At 49.2% G+C, this 23,759-nt stretch overlaps 1 protein-coding gene across 1 annotated transcript in view; it reads left to right on the forward strand.

Moving 5' to 3' along the window:
- The first annotated feature begins 20,606 nt into the window (after positions 1 to 20,606).
- The window catches only part of Adora2b (adenosine A2b receptor), an 18,032-nt gene continuing 14,879 nt past the window's right edge, over positions 20,607 to 23,759 (forward strand). Inside the window, exon 1 of the mRNA XM_021177225.1 lies at positions 20,607 to 21,053. Within this exon, the coding sequence (XP_021032884.1) occupies positions 20,719 to 21,053 (335 nt within the window). The 5' untranslated portion in view covers positions 20,607 to 20,718. The remainder of the gene's footprint in view (positions 21,054 to 23,759) is intronic.

Consider the following 23,759-nt stretch of genomic DNA (forward strand, 5'->3'; position numbering starts at 1 on the left):
AGGCAGCCAGTGTGTCTGCCCCCAGTGTGCATGTGTTGGCCACATGAACAGGGTATTGCCTATGCTAGCTTTGATCCATGCAATCCTTCAGGGGCCAAGGCTTCTTGGAGAGTCTGGGAGAAAACAGCTTAGGGAAATAGGTGAGGGTCTAGGATGAGGGGTCCTGCTGCTCAGCACAGAACTTAGCATAGGTTACAGTGCCTTCTGCTAGGACCAACCCACCAGAGCCACTGACTCCCAGCAGGAAATCGGTATGCTCCATTAAGTCATTGCCCTCAGACCCCCATAGCTCTGCAGCTGATCCTAGTGGCCAGGCCAGGTTGGGACGTGATGGGGGAAGAACAGACAGGTGATCCTAGGCACCAGAGAGAAGGGAACCTCCCAGGTAGTCATCAGAGATGGGTGCTAAGTGGGGGAAGGGGTCTCTGGCCTCAGCTCAGATCTGACAGCCTAAGGTTCTGTTAACCCTCAGAGGCTGGCCCCTGCTGTCTGCATCCACAGTGCCCCGTCCCCGGGGCAGCATGCCTAGGGCACAGCGTGGACAGGGATGTGGATCTTCATTTTGCTCCTTCCCCAGGGATGGAAAGAGGCCTGTACTCGAAGACATGATGATAGGCAGAAAGCTTCTGTATAGTCTCGCCCCACACTCTTACACTGAAATCGTTCTCTCCAGGGTCGCCCATCACCTCCTGTTCCCGAGGCCACCACTATCCACAAGAAGCCACCATGAGGGCCTAGAGAGATGGCTTTGTGAGTACGAGCACTTGCTGCTCTTGCAGAGGACCTGGGTTTGGTTCCTAGCTCCCACGTGGGAACTTAGAACCATCTCTAACTCCATTTTCAGGGAAGCCAGCGTCCTCTTCTGGCCCTCTTGAGCAACTTCATAAATGTGATACACATAAGCACATGCAAGCAAAACATTTATATACATAAAATTAAAAATGCTTTTTATGGCCGGGCATGGTGGCACACACCTTTAATCCCAGCACTCGGGCAGCAGAGGCAGGCGGNTTTCTGAGTTCGAGGTCAGCCTGGTCTACAAAGTGAGTTCCAGGACAGCCAGAGCTACACAGAGAAACCCTGTCTTGAAAAACCAAAAACCAACCAACCAACCAAATTAAAAAAAAAAAAACTTTTTATAAGAAAAAGAATTTACTGTGACCTCCACCTGTCAAAGCCACGGGTCAGTCTTTAGTCTTAAGCCAATTCTACTTCCTGCTTTGGTGGCTGCCCTTCCCTTGGCCCTGCATCCACCCCAACTCTTGCACTGGCTCCTTTCTTTTGTGTTTTCTCCCCCCATACACCTTTGTGTCCATTAGGACAGATGCAACACACCACCATAAACTGAGTAGTTCAAAACAAATTGATTTCGCATTTTAGAATTTTCTGTAATGGTCCTGGTTGTTGATTTAGCTTTTGTCCCAGGGCCTGGTGTGCCCTAAACATGTGCTCATCCACTGAACCACACTTCCCAACCGTCTCAGTAAAGCTTAATTAACCCAATAAATTAATTTATCATGAAAGTTTAAGACCAGGGTCCTAGCACAGCTGCACCCTGATAGAGCCACACAGATGGCCAAGCTTTTGCTGGGTTCTCACATAATGATGGGACGTGAGCGACAGATCTGGCCTTTTCTTACAAAGATGCTGGTCCCATTCATGAGGACTCTCGCTTATGCCTAGCCCAACTGCTTGCTGATTCCCCACCTTGTGTGAGGAAATGAGCATCCTCCCCATTGCATTGGGCTGGTTGGTACCTGAGCTTACCCCTCCCCTCAGGGAGACAGGGGGACCTACATACGGCTTTGCTATGTGCCTTATACTGCATTACCGTTGTGAGAGATGCAGGACTGGGGATCATCCAGACAAGATTCTACAAGAATGTCTCAGCCAGTCCCCTGAGGACTGAGTCCAGATGGCATGGGGCATCAGGTAAAGTTTAATCTTTGGATTACAGATAATTGATAGTTATAAGCATAAGAACATTTCCTGTGACAGTTGTCTTTTAACAAAATACCAATAATTCAATTTCATCAATGACGACTCGGGAGCCAGATGCTGGGGTGAAAGCCTGCTAGCCCAGAGAGGCAGAGAAAGCACCCAGCTGACCTTCCTCCTAGCTGATGTCCCATCAGGAATGCCCCTCTCTCAAGCTATCTCTCTCAAACAATCTCCTTCAAACTCAATGACCCGCCTTTCTACTTCCTGTGTGTCTCTCTATCTGTCTTCCTGACTCTCCTTTACTCTCTATGGTTTTCTTTTTTCAATAATCCTATGTTCACCTCCTGTGAACTGGTTGTTTGCTCTGCCTCTTGACCTATGGTTGACTTTGTTTAATCCTGTTTACAATATTCAAGCAGAAAGCTCTTGGATGAAAGGTGTATGTTAAGGCTGAGCTATACCACAACTAAAAACAGGTTGTTCCAGTAAATAACACAATCTTGGAGTACATGGTGTGATCAACACACTTAGATTTTTAGAAATCTGACTTTCAAATGTCACTGGCTCCTCTCTAGGACCAGGGGTACACATGTTCTTATGCATGCGTGAGTGGGGTGTCCCAGGGCCCAAGAATAAGCAGTTCCAACTAAGCAAATTGACAGTCAAGTCCCCAACGGGCCATAGCATGGTGTCTGTGCTTTCTCTGCCTATATCAAAGTGTTCTGTTCCCTGGCCGGCTTTGAGCAAGGGCACTAAAGTGTGGCCTTTGCCCCAGTTTCCCAGAAAAGAAATAGTCTCCACATTTGACCCCTGGGGGCATGTGTTAGAAACTGAATTCATGGTGTGGAGAGATAAAGGAATCATTTGAAAAGGAAGAGGAGGAGGAGGAGGAAGAGGAGGAGGAGAAAGAGGAAGAAGAAGAAGAAGAAGAGGAAGAAGAAGAGGAAGAAGAAGAGGAAGAAGAAGAAAAAGAAGAAGAAGAAGAAGAAGAAGAAGAAGAAGAAGAAGAAGAAGAAGAAGAAGAAGAAGAAGAAGAAGAAGAAGAAGAAGAAGAAGAAGAAGANAAGAAGAAGAAGAAGAAGAAGAAGAAGAAGAAGAAGAAGAAGAAGAAGAAGAAGAAGAAGAAGAAGAAGAAGAAGAAGAAGAAGAAGAAGAAATAGTAGTGGTGGTGGTGCTTTGAAAGGCACCCTAGTGGGAGGTGGTAAGATGGCAGAGGGCTCTGGCTTGGGGAGGACTCTGGTGCAGTCGCTAGAGAGAGTTATTATGAGCAGAGTGGATCTGCACACTATTTAAAATATGCAGGCTTTGGGCTTGGCCTGCAACCGCCCCCTTTACATGCTTTCCTGCCATGATGCCGCCCACCTTCTCCAGAGCCAGGGCCATCTGGGCCAGGCTGCTATTGTGCTTTTGATTTCCAGAGCTGGGACCTAATAGCCCTTTCTTATAAAGGACCCAGACTCAGGTATTTGACCAGAAAGACAGCAGTGTGTCTCCAGAGACACCTTGTTCTAGTCTAGACAATCTTAGAAACACTTTGAAGTGTCTGATCCACCCCCTCCTCTCCTACTCCTACCTTAACCACAGCTTCAGAGGGACTCTTTCAATCCCACTTTGGGTGGTATGTCACTTCTGTCTCACTAGTGCCTAACATGTCTTACCTTTAAGAGGCATCCCCACAATTCCCAGCCTATCTGTTCCTTTAGGAGCTCCTGCCATACACCCTTACTTTATTGTCAGGACCACTAATCATTGTTGGATGCACAACTATTCAGTTACAGTGCCACTGTGGATAGATGTCTGCCCCACCAATACACCATGGTCCACACACTGCACCTATGCATAGACATTGGTCTGGTACCTCTGTTGATAGTGGGCACGGTCTGGGAGTCTGAGGGCAGACACATTGGAAGAGCTGAGCCTCTAGAGGCCAGTGGAGGTGGTCTGGCTCATTGGAAATGATAAGGTGGTGGCCAAGAAAAGAGGTTCCCTGAGCTGGGCTTTTGACCTGCATGAACAGGGTGGGAAGAACTTCCCCCTCACCTCTTGGAGAACCTTTCTTCACACAGGCACTGGCTGAGTTTGTAGATGAGCTTAGATGTATTCCAGGATATTTGCTGTTGGTATGGACTCAATACCTTTCAGGCCAGGGTTTTAAGCCTTTTCCTTCAACTAGAGTGTCCAGGGGAATACAGCCTGAAGCCTGTCCTAGAAGACTTTGGAGGGAAACTCTTTCCTTTTGAAACTGCAAAAAAGCTTTGAAGTATTAAGGTCTCTGTTTCCGTCATAGCTTATCACAGAGCGCTTTTTGTAAATCTCCTCAGTGGAGATAACCATTTTCTTTGAACTGGAATTCTCAGGATACGAAACCAGACAGAAGATCCGTATCTGGTGACAGAGTCCTCACTGGTTTAAAGTGTCAGCTGTGAGAGGACATAGAGTAAGAGTGCAAATCTTGTCCCCACATCAGAACTAGATAACACTATCGCATCCATTCAGTCATTTGCCAGCACATTTAGATAGTAGTAAGACAAGGAGGTCTAAAAGTTACTCTTAAACAATGTAAGAAATGTATAAACCCTCCCCCCTCCAAAAAATCATAGGAGAACGGCCCAAAGCTGCAACACTGACAAGCCAGAAAGAAATGGAAAAAAAACAAAAAACAAAAAAAACCTCTCCCCATCTAGCTGACTCATTGCCTGACCCAACTTGACACAGACTAGTGGACCCGAGAAAAGGGAGCCTCAGCTGAGGAATTCTCTCCACCAGATTGGCCTGTGAGCATGTCTGTGGGACCTTCTCTTGATTAATAAGGAATGTGGGATGGCACAGCTCACTGTAGGTGGTGCCACTCCAGGGCAGGTGGGCCTAGGTTGTACAGGAAAGCAGGCTAAGAAAGCCATGGGGAGCAAGCCAGGAAGCAGTTCCTCCCCTTCAGTTCCTGCCTCTAGGTTCCCACTCCAGGCTCCTGCCCACTCTCCTCCTGACAGACTGTGATGTCCAAGTATCAGCAGGGTAAATCCTCTCCCCCTTCACCTTGGTTTTGACCTTGGTTTTGACGAACGTTTTATTCCAGCACAGAAAGCCAAGTAGAGCCTCCCCTCCCCCCAGCGTCTTGTGATCCATTCGTACTTGGAGTCTAACTTCTGCTGGCTCCTGGCCTCACTCCAAATGGCCACTCTTGGGCAGGACAAGTGGGTCATAAAATTTATTACTTCAGGATAGAACGAACTGCCCTCTTGAACTTTCTTTAAGTAGGACCCAGGAAGGACCGAGCAAGAAAGGCCAGGTGACCAGATGACTGCTGTTACTGCCACAAAAAGACCCCATTGTTTCAAGGGGGAGATTCAAAAACTCAGCCACCATATATATGCCCACAGTTGAATTTTTTAAGTTTTTCAAGATGGTGGTTCTCTGTGTAGCCCTGGCTGTCCTGGAACTCATTCTGTAGAGCAGCCTGGCCTCCAATTCACAGAGATCTGCCCCTCAGTACTGAGCTCACTGGCATGAACCACCATACTTGGTTTATGTGGTGCTGGGATTGAGGCCAGGACTTTATATATGCTATACAACCATTCTCTCAACTGAGCCACATCCCCAGCCCATAGATAAGAGTCTGAGTGAGTGCGTGATAAGGGGGATAAAACCCAGAGCTTTGTGTATGGTAGGCAAGTGCACTACCACTGAGCTACAGCCCCTGATGCATTCATTTTTTTTTATTATAGCCCTGTTATTTTTTACAACCCCCCACTTTGTGTGTGTGTGTGTAGTCACACGTGTGTGCGCACAGGTATTTGATGCCAGTGGGGTCAGAGGACAACATTGGTGTCACTCCTTGCCTCTCACCTTACTTCCAGGCCGCGTCTCTCTTATGGGTTCTGTGGCTGTGTAGCTAGCGGGCCTGTGAGCTCCCAGGGATCCTCCTGTCTCTTCCTCTCATCTCATCCTACAAGTGCTGGGATTGCAGATGCTTACTGTACAGTGTCTGGCTTTTACATGGGTTCTGGGCACTTAAACTCGGGTCCCCACGCTTGCATGGTGTGGTGGTTTGAATAGGAATTGCCCCCATAGATTCCATGTGTTTCAATGCTTGGCCATAGGGAGTGGCACTGTTAGGAGGTGTTGTCTAGTTGGAGGAAGTGGATGACTGTGTAGGTGGGCTTTGAGGCTTGGCTTGTTCATGCACCTCTCCATCTCAAGTGTGTGGACCAGAGTTTCAGTCACTTGGGTATAGCTTCCTGTGTAAAAGAAGAAACACCGGGTAGTGGTGGCACATGCTTTTAATCCCAGCACTTGAGAGGCAGAGGCAGGTGGATTTCTGAGTTTGAGGCCAGCCTGGTCTACAGAGTGAGCTCCAGGACAGCCAGAGCTATGCAGAGAAACCCTGTCTCGAAAAACCAAAAAAAGAAGAAGGAGGAGGAGGAGAAGAAGAAGGAGGAAGAGGAGGAAGAGGAGGAAGAGGAGGANGAAGAAGAAGAAGAAGAAGAAGAAGAAGAAGAAGAAGAAGAAGAAGAAGAAGAAGAAGAAGAAGAAGAAGAAGAAGAAGAAGAAGAAGAAATAAGACCACCAGGGGACTGGGCATGGAGGCAGAGGCAGGCTAATGTCTGTGAGTTCAAGTCCAGCCTGCTCTATGTACAGAGTTCCAGGCCAGGCCAGTTGGAACTATTTAGTAAGACTCAAGTGAAAGCAAAAAGAAAGAAGGAAGCAGCAGAGCCCCTCAGGAATGGAGGTCCCTGTCACTATTCTGCCTGATTGTTTTCTGTCTCTTGTTTCACCACTGTGTTCATAGTTAATGTTGCTGCGTAATCTATGCCATTGTTCATATGTCTCCTCTAGAGCTCACATTGGCAGCAGCACTGATGGGATCTTTAAGACTTAGTAGTTGTGACCTCTTTTCAAATGTACTCAAACCAGACAGCTTGGAATGGGGGTGAAGCATGAGATGGCACACATTCCTTAATTTTTCTCTAAAGTAATTTAAATTTTTTAGTGTGTGTGTGCATGTATGTGTGTGTGTGTGTGCATGTGTGTGCATATGCAGGTGTGCATGTGCATGCATAAGTATATGTGTGTGTGTGACAGGTAGAAGTCAGAAGACAAGTTAGTTCTCTCCTCCTAATAGTAGGGTATATCCTGGAGCTCAAACTCAGGTTGTAAGCTTGATAGGAACAAAGCCATCTTTCTGGCCATGAGTAATTTTTCAAAGATTATTTTATTTTTATATTTACTTTGTGTGTGTGTGTGTGTGTGTGTGTGTGTGTGTGTGTGTGTGTGATTATGTGCACATGTGTGGGTACCCATGGAAACCAGAAGAGTGTTGGAGCTAGAATTGCAGAAGATTGTGAGCCATCCAATGTGGGTGCTGAGAACTAAACTTGGGTCATCTGCAAGAGCAGCATATGCCACCTCTAAGCCATCTCTCCAGCTCCATTCATTGTTTTCAGGGTTTTTTAAGGTGTGTTGGTGTGTATGTGTGTGTGTGTGTGTGTGTGTGTGTGTGTGTATGTGTGTGTGTGTGTTTCATTTGAGAACCCAAAGGGCTCTAGCAGATGGCTAGGAGCGCAACCCACCAAGAACACAAAGCAGTTGGTTAAACTCACCCCTACATGCTGTATACAGAAATGAGAGGTGGATACTGAGCATCTTCTGCCTTCATCCTCCTCATATTTTGAGACAGGGATGTTAGCAGTTATTAGGTCAAAGCCAGACTCAGGCCCCCCAACCCCCATCCTTAGTAAGCTGATTGAAACTCAAGCTAATGGTGAAAAGCAGACTTATTCAACATGACCAAACTGGGGAAATGGAGAGAGAGAGATAATAGCAGCCCTGCCCCAGTCCATCTCTGGATGTCCTAATGTGAAGTTTAGGTTTAAATTCTGGGCTCAAGTTTTGCAAAGCTAAGCAGTCCTGGGCAAAGTGTGGCCCCTTCATTGTCTGGGCTCCAGTCTGTTCTACAAGGTGTTCCAACAAGTTGCAGATCTTCTGGAAGACAAATCCTCTTGGCTGTCCCCAAGCTTCTGTCTTTTTCTTCCCCCAGCATGAAATTCCTGGAGAAATCTCAATTCCTCCAGTGCCTTGATTTCACAGCCTAGTGACCAAAGTGTAGAAGACAAGACTTTAGAATACCCTCATTCCTGCTAGGCCAGGCAGTTACAGGTCTCTCACTGGACCTTAAACTCACAGACTGGCCAGACAGCAAGACTCCTGGAATCCTGCTGTCTCTGGCTCCCCGACACTGGGATAATAGGAACCAGGCTCCATGTCCAGTTTTTATGTGGGTGCTGGGATCTGAACTCAGGTCCTCCTGCTTACACAGCTGGCACTTCAGGGACTGAGTCACCTCCTCAGCCTAATCTTATCCTGTAAAACAGCCTGTTGTATTGGACTCTGAGTAAGCCATAAACCGATATTTGTAGATTTTTCGTTTGGTTATTTGGTTTGGTTTTGAGACTAGGTTATACTATGCAGCCCAGGCTGTTCTCAGACACCTGAACTCAAACAATCCTCCTGTTTGAGCCACACAACTAGCTGGGGTTCTAGGTACACTACCTGCTTGACCCCATGTTTGCTTCATTTGCTCTATGCTTTAACCCAGCACTGATGAGTAACCCGAAGATCTGCCTATCGGTCTTCCATATGGCTTTGCTGGCCAGATCTCCTGTCCATGGGCAATGTGATAGCGAATGAGACCAGGGAGAGCTCAGGCTTATGGAAGAAGCAGACCAGGGTCCACAGGCTGTCAGGTAGGCAGTGGAGCTAAAACAGAGTCAGGAGAGGAAGAAGGGCCATCAAGGGCAGGGGCTACACCTGCTAAGCCTCTTTGAATAGGTGACATGATTTGAACAGGCCTGAGAGGAGCCATGTGACCATGTAAGAAGGTGAGGTGAGCTACAGACTATCTGAGGTGGCTGTACAAAGTGGACTGGGAGGGACTGGCAGGAGCTCTGGAAGCTTGGGCAGTCCAAACATGATACAATTCATGGAAGAGCAGCAACTGACAAAGGATGGAGTGTGATGATAATACATGCTAGGCATAAAGCTTGTTGACTTAAACAATAAGTGTTGGGCAGTAGTTAGGGTGAGGACCTTAAGTGGAGGGATAGCAAAGAAGACAGATGGGGTGACTGTGTAGAGAGAAGATAGAACTCAAAGCCAGGCTGTATGTGAGTGTGCACTGAGCCCTTAATGCTAAGGACTGCTGGCGGTGGTTTGAATGAGATTGGGCCCCCAGAGTCTTGTCTGTTTGAGTGCTTGGACCCCAGTTAGTGGAACCGTTGGAGAAGGATTAGTTGTGGCCTTGTATGGAGGTGTGTCACTGGAGGCTTTGAGGTTTCAAAAGCCCGTGCCAGGCCCAGTCTGTCTCTCTGTCTGTCTGTCTGACTGACTGACTGACTCTCTCTGTCTGTCTCTGTCACTCTGTCTCTGTCTCTGTCTCTGTCTCTATCTCTCTCTCCTCCTTCTCCCCTCCCCCTCCCCTGGACTTTATGGATCAGATGTGAGCTCCCAGCACGGTGCCTGCCTGCCTATTCCCACTCTCCCCACCATGATAACAGACTCATCCTCTGAAACTGTAAGTAAGCCTCCAGTTAGATGCTTCCTTTTATAAATTGTGTTGGTCACAGTGTCTCTTCACGGAGGTAGAACAGTAACTATGACACTGCTGAAATGGAGAAAGGGCTGGGTGGGAGATGCTCATCCTGTGTTCTGTTGCTATAGCAGAATAACCTGAGGCTGGGTAGTTTTTAAAGACAGCAGTTTTACTTTGGCTTATGGTTCTAAAGGCCCACATGCTGTTCCAACGCATGAGGGGAGTAGACTCGGGCAAAGTGAATGCTATATGATTGATTGAGAGCCTGGTGAGGTGGTGGTACCTGTGGTCCCAGCGCTTGCGAGCTGAGGCAGGGAGATGGTAAGATGTAGGTCTATATATCAACACACACATTCTCTCTCTCTCTCTCTCTCTCTCTCTCTCTCTCTCTCTCTCTCTCTCACACACACACACACACACACACACACACACACACACACACACGGGGTCAGGGACACTCTGATTCTGAGGAAACAGAGGGAGGTGCTATACTCAGCTCATTCACTGCACACAGATAACTTGTCATCTGGAGAGCTGATCCATCCCTCAGGAATTAAATCAACGCCAAGAGAAAGGCATTGTGTTGGCCTCTCCCACCACCTCTTAAGGTTTGGAGGAACAAGTCACACTTAGCCACAGAGTTCACCTTTTCTCAGTCAGGTGGAGAAGCTGGGCAGACAGGGAAATGTGGAGTCTGCAACCCAGGGGGTGTTGCTGGAGCCCTGTGGCCTTCTGGCCCGGGCCTGAAGACAGTTGGGGTGTGGGGAAGGCAGGGAGAAACACAGCCTGCATGGACTGTGGCAGACACTGTGAGAGGTCAGGGGGAGGACCAGGGGGAGGAGCTCTGTGGCTTCACAGGATGTGTGCTGCTGGTGACTTTAGAAGATGGCATCAGCGTGGGATGGGGACAGAGGCTGGCTTTGCAGAAGAGAGTGATCTGGAGGGAGGGCCCAGGGAGACCCTTGAGTGGGAGGACTTTTGGTGGAACTGGTGAAGAGCGTGGTGCAGAGCAGAAAACGATGTGAGGTGGGGAGGGAAGTTCATGTCCTGTTCTTTCTTCTTAAAGACTGGGAACATGAGAGCACATTTGCCCTGCTGAGGGATGATCCTGAAGCAGTGTGGAGGAAGGAACAAGACTCTTGGGCAGAAGGACTTGGATGAAAATCTACCTTCATCAGGCAGGTGTACAGACCTGTCATCTGACTCTGGGACCTAGACAGGAGCATTGCTCTGAGTTCAAGGGTAACCTGAGCTATACAGTGAGTGCCAGGCCAGGCTGGGCTGTATAACGGGGATGAGGCTCACGTGTGCACTCTCACACACAGAGCAAGGTAGCCTGTGCTGAAGGGAGAGACCAGAGTGCTGGTCTCTTGGTTTCCATGGCTGCCACAGCTGAACTACAGTAGCAGGAGCTTGTCAGGGGAAATGGACTAGCAAGACGAGAGGCGCTGGTGGTGTAGGACCTAAAGCCATAGTTCGAGGGACAATGTGAGAACAAGCCTCAGGTTTTGATAAGGACAAGAAATCACAATGGCCAGGTGAACCTCTGTCCAGCGTGGGAGAGAGAGAAGGTGGTTGAGGGAAGCTGCGAGCAACATAATTCTATGAGTGGAGCTGAAGCCACAGAGAATGGCGGCTAGAGGCCAAATGCGATGGCTCACGCCTTTAATCCCAGCACTTGGGAGGTGGAGGCAGGCAGATCTCTGAGTTTAAGGTCAGCCTGGTCTACAGAGTGAGTTTGAGGATAGCCAGGGATACACAGAGAAACCCATTGCCCCCCTCCCCAAATAAACAAACAAAACAAACAAAAATGAATGGTGGCCAAAACGTTTGGAGAGAGAAAGACAGGTGTGGAAGGCAAGGAGCATGAGCAGGGCTGGAAGGGAGGAGAGTGGGGTCTGCAGCAAGCAGGGTGTCAGTAGCTGGGTGGTGGTAATGGGGCCCAGTGTGAAGGCTGCCTTCACAGTGACTGGACTGATCATGGGGGGGGGAGGGTAGGGAGGAGGGAGAGGAGGAGAAGAAATAAAAGTAGGAGGAGGAACATTCTGGCTGAGTGGACAGAGGGGTATCTATCACCACTTGCCTGGCCTCTGTGATGCAGGCTGCAACAGACAAACAGCCACTTCTCTGGCTTCTGCCTGGGCTAAAGGATGAAGGTGAAGACACCCAGTGAAGACTGCTGTGGGCAGGGGCTCCTGGAGACTGTATGGATGCCCAGGTGACTGGCTACCAGAGAGTTCAAGGCCAGCCTGTGACACTGTCTCAAAATAAAAAGAGGAATGCAGGCAAATAGCCCAGTGGCAGAGCATTTGCCTAGTATTCGGGAGACCCCAGGTTTAATCTCTAATAACACACCACACCACACCACACCACACCACACACACACACACACACACACACACACACGGAATTTGGGGTTGAGAAAGAGGTGGTGGTTTGGGTTGACCCAAAGATCATAATTAGGTAGATCTAGCCTGGAGATTTTTCTCAGAAAACCAGGCAGATTGGATCCCCAGGCAAGCTCCGAAGGCATTGCACGTGCCCCAGGATGGTCCAAGGCTGCAGCATGATCTCTGCGGGAAGAACCTTCTCTTGGCTGTTTGGCTAGGGTGAAGGTAGCAAGAAGCTTGGTGCACATCTCCTTTCAGCCGGTCACAGACGTCAACCTGAAGTGCCAAGGTGCTACAAACCTCAGTTCTAACTACTGAGAAAGCTGCAGTAGCAAGGATCTCTTGAGCCAGGAGTGTGAGGTCAGCCTGACCAATGGAGTGAGACTGTCTTCAAGCTAAAAATAAAAAGTGTCTTCCTGGTGAACCGCTCTTACACAGCCAAGCTCCTGGCCATAGGACAGGGTAGAGGTGACCAAGGTGTCCAGGGCAGGGCAGGCAGTGATAGAAAATGCACGGTTGTCTACAATACGGAATGGTGTCCCACTTTCAAAATGATGGACATCGGCAAAATGCTACAGGATAGAGCTGTTATGCTAAATGAAAAGGGTCAGACAGGAAACAACAATACTGTGTGATTGCACTCCCAGGAGGCAGCCAGGGTCAAATCCGGAGACTGCACAGGAGTGGTGACAGCCAGGGGGCACAGCGAGCTGGCGTTTAATGGGGATGTCAGTTTTGCAAGAGGAAGGGTTTTCCAGAAGAGGGTGTTGGTGATGGCTATGTGATTACTTAGTGTACAAACTGTACACCCAACCCGGGTTCAGATGAACAGCTGGGGTGCGGCTTGGCCGCAGAGCCCTGTGCTTGCCTGCGTTAGGCCCTAAAGTCTGTGCTGCACAGAAAAGAAAGGGGAAGAAAAGCAAGCTGCCGAGTTGGAGAAACCGAGGCTGGCCTCTGGCCTCGTGGCCACACAGTTGCATTGGTCACAGCAGTATTCTGGAATGCGCACCTTGACCCCAGTTTGCTGGGGCTCTGTGAGAAGCTGGTTACTAGAGAAAGGTACCCAGGCACAGGGTGAGGCCCTCTCCACAGTGTTCTCACACTGCTCCCCTTCCTGCCCCCTCAAGTCTAATGCAGAGCTCTGAGCGGCCCTCAGGGAGGTGATGGGTGCAGGTGCAGCTTCCTTCCCTAGCCTGGCCCGGCCCTTCCTGACTTCAGTCTCCAGCGCCAGGTCTCACTCAGAAGTATTGTTAGAATGGCCACATTTCTTCATTTTGGGAAACAGTGTCCTCCAGCCTTCACAACACTCACCTGAGTGTCTGTTCAGCAGGGGTCAGTGCTTCTTTCAAATTTGATATCATCTAAGTTCAAGATGAAGAAGAAGGGGGAAACTGGAAATGAGAGTAATAAAGGAGGCAGCACACTGTCAGCGGCAGAGCTGACTGTAAAGACGCCATGTTCTCAGAGTCCAGGATCACTATGGGGAGGCAGAAAAATAACTGATTCGGAACCGAGGTGAGAGGTGCTGGGTTCCGGTGGGGGCTCTGATCTGATCTGCAGGACTTGGCAGCATCCCCAGGAAGGAGTGCCTGTGTCTTTGGTGTGAGAGGAGACCAGAAGGTTCAATTCTTCCCATCAGTTAAGACCGGAATGCAAAACCTAAGTGGAAGAGATCGAGATCTGCTCAGCAGCAGAGCAGCAGGAACCCGACCGGCAGAAGACACCAAAAAGTAAACAGAGAACAGGAGAGTGAGTGTCCAGCGCCGTGCTCCGCCCTGTTCACTACTGCGGACTGACGTACAAAGAGGCCAGAGACCCGAAGTACGGTTCTCAGAACCACATGCTAAGTATTAATAAACGATGAAGAGAAGCTTTACCTAAAATGTAATATAAAATTAACGCAAAACCTAACATTTCTCTTCATCTCAGTGGGAGTAGTAAACAAACAAACAAATCAAACCAAACAAAGCCAATAACAATGAAAACCCCAAGAACAACAACAAACCCCCCAAACCAAAAAAAAAAAAAAAAAAACATTATTTCAACAAAGTTAAGCAGACACCATTCTCCTGAATGCTATCAATGAAAGATAAACTGAGATGTTGGCATGTCTGATATTAATATAAAAATGTTAAATATTAGGGACTGGGAAAATAGCTCACTGGGTAAATAACTTGAGTTTGTACCCCTGGCACCATTGTTAAAAGCCAGTATTTCAGTAGAGTGTGTCTATAATGCTAGTTCTGGGAAAACTGAGACAGGAAGAGCCCTGAGATCCATTGCATATCCAGCCTTGTCACTCTCAAAAAATAAGGTAGAAATCCATAGACTCACTGGCTCACACACAAGTACATATACATGAACACATCCACCACACATGAATACCTACACATGTGAAGACACACACCACATACGTATACCTCACAGGAACATACACAGAGAACATATATGCCATACATAGGAACATACCCAAACACACACACATGAACATGCATGCTCTCAGACACACACATCAAACAACCAAGCTTTGTTGCTATGAAGAGACTGTATCTTTTTTGCTTCCTAATTATCTACACGTGGGCTCTAGCAGGCTCCTTCCTAGGCTCACTGCCCCACTTCCATTCTTGGGAGTACTTTGTCCTTTCTTAATAAGTTGAGTCTATTTCCATTCTACCCTAATTTAAAAGGGACGACTTTGGCCACTGATGTGGTTCAGTGGACGAAGGCCCTTCTGCTGAGCTGAAGTTCAGTGCCTGGGACCCACATAGTGGAAGGAGAGAACCAGCTCTGGCAGGTTATCTGCTGGCTTCCGCCCCCACCCCCAAATAAATAAATAAACACCTCTCTTGGAAGCTGCTGGGATTTTTCACAGAACCTGCACTGTGTTTGTCCTTTAAACACTAGTGAAATTGTCTTAGAGCTTAAAGAAAAAAAGTTGGTAAAGTATTTTCCAGCATGCCTGAGAGCATGAGTTTGGGTCCCCAGCACTGTTAGGCATGTTGGTGTGAGCCTGTAACTTAGAGCCTGTTTCAAAATACAACATAGGGAAGGAAGCTGGGGATGTGTGTGTGTGTGTGTGTGTGTGTGTGTGTGTGTGTGTGTGTAAAACCAGTGATAGACCACTTGCCTGGAAAACACAAGTCCCTAGCTTCAATCCTCAGTACCACAAAATAAATTAATTAAAACAATGCAGCCAGATTCCCTCTGTGCCGATGTACGCGTCCTAACAGGGCAGGGCTTGCTAGCCCCAAATACTGATTCTGCAATGCTGTTAGGTTTGTATGGACAAGGCAGAGATGTCAGAGAAAACTATATTCCACTTCTCACTTCAGGACTGAGGAGATAAAGGTCCAAAGAGATGACTAATGACCCACCAGTGAGGGAGAGTTGTCCCTGCCATGGGCGCCAGGTCCTAGTCCCATCTACCCTCAGGTCAGTAGAATGAATTCCCATTGTAGAGTTTGGGAGGAGGATGGCACAAGACTTATTCCCTGTACTCACTGGAGGCCACCAGCAGTCTAGTGTGAGTCTGCCAAGCCTGCTAGTCAGAGAGACTTAACACCTTTCTTTATGGGGAGGTGGAGGAATGTAAAATATACAGGACTTTTTGTTTTTTTTTGTTTTTGTTTTTTGTTTTTTGTTTTTTTTTGTTTTTTCGAGACAGGGTTTCTCTTTATAGCCCTGGCTGTCCTGGAGCTAGCTCACTTGTAGACCAGGCTGGCCTCGAACTCAGAAATCTGCCTGCCTCTGCCTTCCGAGTGCTGGGATTAAAGGCGTGCGCCACCACGCCCGGCTCTTTGTTGTTGTTTTTAAGGCAGACTCTCATTGCCTAGCTCTGGCTGTCCTGGAGCTCACTGCGTAGACTTAGGACCCACCCCTGCTTGTGAGTGCTGAGGTCAAAGGTGAGCACCACTGCACTCAGCTAGGATGTATATAACATTTAGGAGAACTGAGTAAATGTTCACTCTCATAAGTGAGTTTAAGGGAAACTAAAGGGACTTGGAGAAGTTACGGTGGCTTGGGATATAAAGCTGGTTCAGTCTGCAGAACAGACAATAGTTTGTGATTCTCTGTGGGACAGAGGACAGGGATGTGTGTGACTAGTCGGCGTGTTGACGATCAGCCTGTCTCACCGTCATCTGGGCACAGTGGTCTCTGGGTAATGCAGTCTGAGTCAGAAACGGGGAGCTGCCAAGCTCCTCTCTTGGCAGATCACTTGGGATTACTTAGGAATTTCTGAAGAAATCCTATTACTTCTCTGGAAGGGAGAGGAACAAGACATGGTAGGAAGGACCCTGATTGAGAAGTCCCTTCTGATGTCAGCTTCCTGAGCCCCAACACAACCATTGATCTCTTCCACAAGATTCTGTCCAGATGGATCAGGGAAGACCCAAGATTCCCCTGGCCCAGAACATTTCAGCTCTGAATCCTTGAGGCATTGCCAGTCCTGGGAACACGACAGATAGTTACTCTTTCTACAGGATACTTGTAGTACCACTTAAAAAAAAAAGTGCTGGGTTTGGCCAGGGTGTTTCTGAGGTTGGCTGCGGTTTAAAGGCAAAGGCGGATCCTCTGTCTTTCCTGATCCTCGGCATCACGTGGTCTCAAGATGGCTTCCACGTAGTGCTCATCTCGAAGTCCAGAGAAAGAGTCTAATCTTTCTGCACAATTCTCCTTATATCCTACAGGCCAGAATCAGTTGGACCAACCACTGGCAAGGAGGAAAGGGATTGTCCAATCGGTATAGATCAAATGTGATTCAATCCAGAAGGGTGGATGAGTGTCTGGGAACTTCTGTTGGTGCCAAGAACTTGTTCTTGGTGGTGAGAGCAATGAGCAGTTTGCAGGATGCAAGGCCCTGCATTTCCCACGGGAGCAACAAAGCATAGTTGTGAACTAGAAGCAATTTAGATGTTGCTAAGATCTGATTATTTCTTTCTCAGATCTTTTTTGTGGTTCCTTTATCCTCTCAGCTGATGTTTTTGCAGAGCACATTGGTGAAAAATAGCACTTTCTACCCTCGGTCTTTGAAGGTCCCTGCAGGGGCAAGCATGGAATTTCAAGTAGGAACAGAAGTCTCCAGATACGGGACATGGTGGCCATGGGCTTGGAGCCCACAGGTTTGGTAGAATTAGACCAGCTTTCCAGAGAAGAGACTGGCTGGGCAAGGGGCTCTCAAGTGGCAGAAGAGAGACAGCAGTCATCCTGCCTGGGCCTGGAAAGTGTCCTCCTCAGGTCACTAAGTGAGGTCACCTCATTTCTTCCCTACTTGATGATGAAATGAATTATGAAATGGCCCCGACAGAGGTTCTCAGGCAGTCTAGCAGCTGGGTGGGAGGTGTCCACTAGGCCTACCCCTTCTCAGAAGATAAAGATCTGCACAAGCTCAGGGCACAAGTTAGCAAGAAAAATGGAAGCTGGTCACCCAGATTCAATGTGTAGGGCATCTCCTCCGGGAATATCTCCTGGGTACGAGTAATTTAACCACGGGCCTCTAACAAGGGCCTGCACTTGAGGTCACCCTTATTCCAGAAGTCTGAGACCGTCACTGCTCCCTGGGATTCCTTTGGTGAGAGTGGTGGACTAAAAGGACATGGACAGACAGCAGGACACTGATAACAGACAGCAACAGTGTGTCTGAGGAAGGTTTTTCAGCATCCCTTCCCCACAGCAGAGCCATGAAAAATCTGGAATTGGGGCTGCTCTGATGGGAGCAATGGCTGGAGGCAAGGTGACTCTAAATGGATCCAGTTTACAGCCTGCTTTGCCACTCAACAGTTGTGGTGGTGGCTCTGGGAACCATATACTCACCCTGGCTTCTGCACAAGATCAGGTTGTCTATTGGTGGTGTGATTTTTGTTTATCTGTTTTTAGGGAATGTGAATTTAGATCCTTGGTCCATTTAAAACACTATGTATTTGCTCTCCCAAGTGCTGCAACTGGTGAGGGGTGGACCAGCTCAGCACACTGCTAGGACATCAACAGGGCTTCAGGAGGCAGTCTAGACATTTGCATGGCCTTTAATGGTAACACAGACCTCTAACATCAACACAGACCTGCTCCTTGCCCCATTGCATCTCCAGTTCCACCTCTCAGCAGTGAATGAACCAATTTGTTCTCTCCTATCTCTTCACCAAGCATCATCACACCTTTGATCATCATAGTTGCGCCCATTGTGGGACAGAGGTGGGCATCTTTCATCACTCAGGTGTCTTTCTTCTAGCAAACTCCCTATCTTCCCTCCCTCCCTCCCTCCCTCCCTTCTTTTCTTCTATCTTTCTTTTTTAAAAATAACAATATTATTTTGGCTGCTATCAGACCCTTAATTTATATATTCATTTCAGGATCCATTTGTCAATATCTTCAAAGAACCCACTAAATGTCCTGAAAGAAAGTATAGCTAACTGTGGTTGGTGGCAAATTCCTGTTCTGAATCAAGATGATCAGGAGTTAGTTCGAGGTCCTTCTCAGCTATAATATAATATAATATAATATAATATAATATAATATAATATAATATGTCTTTGACTAGCCTGGGCTACATAGACCCTGTCTCAAAATTAAAAAAAATAAAAATTAAAAAATGAGACAGATTTTATTGACTCTTTAAGTCGAAGTCGATGCTGGTGCTATTCCTGTCACCACCACTACCACCCCACCACCCCCACGTCTGATTTTTGATACAGGGTCTCTCAATGGGTTCCATTCCTCTCAAGACAAGATCCCCATGACTCCCTCCTGCGTTTACTCTCGTTTGCCAAACGACATTCCATAACCACTAACTTCTGCCACCTCATGGGCCCTGTGAGTCTAGTTCAAATCCTAGCATGACCCTGGGTTGGAAGAAGCTCATTTCAAATGAACCTTGTGGAAAGGTAGAGATGGTTGGTGAGTCAAGGGGCACTTGTGGATAGATATGTCGGAGTGGGCAGAGAGGACAGAGAGGAGGGAAGCTTTGCTGGCGGTTGACTGCTAACATGGAACACAGCAGACTTGTAGACTGGGCACAGCCCTTCCGTAGGCTTTCTACTGCTTCTGGTGAGGTCTGCTGAGGAAGGGTGAGTAGGTTCCATAGGGGACATAGACATCTGGGTACAGAAAATGCTCATGCGCTCAAGGCCCATGGCTACGCTGGAGCCACTCAGAGCAGCCAACAGGCCTCCAGCTCTGCCAGCCCTCTCTTTGTTCCTAAAGTTCTGGTCCTTGCTTGGCGATCCCCTGGGGCTGGCACCACAGCTTCCCTGGCATTCTATCCTAGTGGGAAACGCTTTCTTTTCTCTCCTCTCCTGGCCATGGCTGTTGGTGGCAAGCCCTTCCCCCACCTCTGCCCCATTCAGCTCCATGCGCCATAGTGATCACTGCCAAACGCCCACTCTGCAGCTCACTCCTAGAAGCCTCTCTTTCCTCTTCCCATTTCAAGTCGTGTACCCGTTATCTGACCTCTCTGAGGTCCCAGCTTGTCATCTGTGTCAAGAGGCAGAAGCCAGTGTCAGGCTCTTCGTGAAGGTGAAGTAGACACTATCAAAACTCAGGTGACCAGGGCCAATATTTTATGGAAAACATATAAATAATAAGGTATTTTTTAAAATAAGTTTTTTTTTTCTCAACACAGAAAATAGAAAAAAAGCAGGGCGTGGTGGTGCACGCCTTTAATCCCAGCACTCGGGAGGCAGAGGCAGGCGGATTTCTGAGTTTGAGGCCAGCCTGGTCTACAAAGTGAGTTCCAGGACAGCCAGAGCTATACAGAGAAACCCTGTCTCGAAAAACCAAAAANCAAAACAAAAACAAAAAAAACCCCAACAACCCCCCCCAAAAAAAACCCCAAAAAAAACCCCAAAACCAAACCAAACCAAAAAAAAAAAACCCTTATTCTTCAAAGAAGCTGTTTAGAGGTCACCCGTGTTTTAATTCAGCTTAATTTTTTTTTTCAGTCATCTTTGTTGTGTTGACAAATTCCTTAACCATCCTGGCTGGTGACTACAGGTAGCAGCTCCCGCGGGGCAGAAGCTGTGTTCTAGAAGGATTAAGGACTCCAAACGCCAAGGAGCAGCCAGGGCTCGCTAGGAGAGAAGTGTGGAGTTGAAGGCGGTGGAGGGCGCTGGGGGCTTCTTACAGGTGGCAGGAAGGACAGAGCACCCGCAGGTGTGGGAGCTCAGCACCCTTCTTGGAGTGGATGAAGGCGGCAGAGTCTGGGAAGAGGCGGCGCCGCAAGTGAGCGGAAGCCGGTCTTGGATAAGTGGGCTTGAGAGCGCAGGGCTGAGCTGGCGAGCACCCCGGCGGGGCAGCGGAGACCACGGGGTCGGGTGGATTAGGGGCCGCGCGGAGAATGCAGCACCGAGAGGAAGCCGGGGCCCGGACCTGGGGTGCACTCGGGTGCTGGGGAGTATGGACACCTTGCAGGACGTCAGTTCAGAATGTGCAGATCGGGCGCGGGACAGGGTGAAGGCTGGGACTTCGCGCTCGGGCGGGAAGTGGCGAAGCTTCGAGGTTTCTTTCCTGGATGTGTCCCGCTCCCACCCGAAGGAAATTCGGGAACCCATCCTTCCCCGATCTCAGGAGCAGCTGGAGCAAGGACCCCAGGCCGGGGGCGGGGCCAAGACCGGCTCCTGGCAGCCCGCCCATGGGCACCGCCCCCGTAAGGCCACGCCCCCGCCCCTGTCCGGAGCGCACGGGCTGGGCGGCGCAGACCGGGCTTGGGACGCGCGGTCTCAGCGCTGTGGCCATGCCTGGCGGCACCCTAGCAGCTGTCCTGAGCCCGACACTACCCCAGTAGAGGACTCCCCGGGCCCGGCTGGCCCGGCCATGCAGCTAGAGACGCAGGACGCGCTGTACGTGGCGCTGGAGCTGGTTATCGCCGCGCTGGCGGTGGCGGGCAACGTGCTGGTGTGCGCCGCGGTGGGAGCCTCGAGTGCGTTACAGACCCCCACCAACTACTTTCTGGTATCGCTGGCGACGGCCGACGTGGCCGTGGGACTCTTTGCCATCCCCTTTGCCATCACCATCAGCCTGGGCTTCTGCACGGACTTCCACAGCTGCCTCTTCCTCGCCTGCTTCGTGCTGGTGCTCACACAGAGCTCCATCTTTAGCCTCTTGGCGGTGGCTGTCGACCGATATCTGGCCATTCGCGTCCCGCTCAGGTGAGACGAATCTTTCTTGCCTTGGCCGGGTTAAAGTTCTAAAGAGTGGCGCCCTCTCCAGGCCCACGGTTTTACTTTATGGACTCCCAGATGGGCCAGGTTAGGAGCACGCTGGGCACTGGAGTGGAGGATGCCAGCCATCTCCCTCACGCTTGTTCTGCCGGCTATCAAGACTCTCCTGGGGTGGCAGAACAGGCCACTGACTGGGTCCCCTTTTGGAGTCAGGGATGCTCTAGTTGCCCCTAGTTTAGGGGATCTGCATAAGGACACCCTTAGGGGCGTTTAGAAGTGCACGTCTGACGTCTGACGAGTTACCTGCCAAGGGCTCAGGAAGCTCTAGATTCCTTAAGTTTGGTGGACGTTCCCGGCCCTCTGGAGAGACAGAGCTGCTGCCGGGAGTCGGGCATGCAGATCAGAGCAGCTGCCAGATGCGGTCCTGTGCGTAAAGGACGCGGAGAAGCCTCGGCTAAGAACGAGGCAACTTTAGACGCTGGAATTGGTACTTTTAGAAGGGTCATAGGGTCTAACGACACAGCTTTAAAATGTGCCTACTTCGAAATGAGGCAGCCAGGCTCAACTCTGATGGAAAACTCTAGGAACATTGGTCCCTACTAGCTTCACGGTGGCTCAAAGTATTCCCAGACATTTTAAAGAGCTACTGTGCTTACTGGTTCAGTGAACACTGACAAGGCAGTCTTAGAGCCTCTAGCCCATTGTGTAACCTTATTTGTATACTGCTGCAGTGCCCAGGAGCCTGAAGAGGCCCAGAAAACTGGTGAAGGCTCCCTGCTCGCTGGCTCTCAGAATATACCTAAATCACTTTGTCCTTATTCCATGATGGGAAAACAGGATCCAGGGCAGGGAGTCAGTCAGTTGGGGAAGTGGCTTCCACTTGTAGCTAATAAATTTAAAGTTGAGTTTGCTGCTCCTTGGTAGAGCCTGGGCCCTTTAGCATTTCTGAGGTGAGCTTTGGATCTCTTTAGAGTTGGAGCTGAGTTGAGGAAACCGAGTCACAAGAGTAGGAAAAGAAAGGCAAGAACTCCTTGGGCTCTGACCGTGTGCCTGGCAACTCTAATTAAATGTACATGTTTAAACCTCGAACCGTCCAGAGGACAGACACTGTCACCTGCATGCTGTAGATGAGGTTGTGGTTCCGAATGCTGTGTCCTCAGCCGTCTACCTGCCTCACAGGGCTGTGTGTGGGATACCAGTGTTTGAGAGATGTGAAAAGGGATCCCCTTGCTGTTTCTAGAAGAGGATCCTGACGGTAGTAAGCTGGCGTTTATAGGTGAAATGTGTTTAGGGAATTGATTGGCAAAAAGCTCCTACAAGCTCTTATAATAGGCAGGTGTGAAGAGCCTGATCCCTGTGGCTTGTGGCTTGAGTCCCAGATGGTACAGGAAGCCCCTGCTTGCGTGTGGGTGGGTTGCTCCACATCCACTGCCCGTGGCATCTGACCAGGAGGCTTCACACATATCCCATCAGGTGTGCTACAGCCCAGGAATTTCAGAGCCTGCGGCTGCATAGAATTCCATTTCCTCCGTTCCTGTGGTTCTGCACTTGTCTGTTGCCCTCCCGCTGGAAGTGCTTGGTGGCCGTTTGAACTCTTTCCATAGAGCAGTCACATCCCCCTCCCCACGCCCCCTGCTTGAGTTGCCCCATCTAGGGGAAGCCCTTTGGGCTTGCCCCTGGAAGAGCCCCAGATACACAGAGGCCTAATATCCAGGACCTGCTCCAAGTAGCTCTTGGGTCACGTGACTTGAGCAGGAAGTTCCATAAATGTTTAAATCTGTTAGTTCTTGTCCTGGGGTTTGCTGGGCGGGTCTAGAAGAAAGTGGGTGTGGGTGTCTTAAGGGGAAACAGATGTGAATCACTGGTTCTTTACTTCTTCTTTGCGTTTGCTAAGGGTGAGGGGCCAGTCGGAGGTGAAAGGAGGGAAAACAGCTTGGAGTCCAATGTGCCCGTTCCCACCCCCGGGCTTGTGCTCGGGGGTCTGAAGTGTGCACAGCAGTCTCTCTCCCCTTCCACACCCAGGCATGTCTATCCTTTCCACACCACTGTGGTAGATTGAGAAGCGTACTGGGTTCTTATCCTTTCTCCAGCCCTCCTGGGAGATGGTGTGTGTCCTGGGCCTCGTGCCCTCAGCAATTCAAAGCACAATCCAGGGACAACAGGCTAAAAATGTAGATTGCTTTGAGCTGAATTCTGTGGCTGTAGTTCCAGCTATGGAGGAAGGCTGAATCCAGGGGCTGGATTGCTCAAGCCCAGGAGTTCAAGGTTAATTTGGGCAAGCAAGACCCTTCTCTAAAAAAAAGAAAAAATGCAGATTACAGGGCACAGTTGAGTTCCCTGGATCAGAGCCTGGGATGGAGTATATATAGGCTTCCAGCATTCATATCTAACCTGGGTCTGTTACATCAAGCTGAGAACCTCCAACTGTCAGGCAGGTTTTGAAATTATGCTTCTCTTTTTTTTGATATGGTCTGAGTTACCCCAAACTCTGAGTTGGTTCCGAGGCCTTCCTTGGGGCCATGGAGCTACAGGTGGGCATCAGGACAGAAAGGCCCTACTAAGGATTGGGGTGTAGTGGGCCATGGAGCTACAGGTGGGTATCAGGACAGAAAGGCCCTACTAAGGATTGGGGTGTAGTGGGCCATGGAGCTACAGGTGGGCATCAGGACAGAAAGGCCCTACTAAGGATTGGGG

Source organism: Mus caroli, chromosome 11, assembly GCF_900094665.2.
Source record: "Mus caroli chromosome 11, CAROLI_EIJ_v1.1, whole genome shotgun sequence".
Classification (NCBI taxonomy): domain Eukaryota; kingdom Metazoa; phylum Chordata; class Mammalia; order Rodentia; family Muridae; genus Mus; species Mus caroli.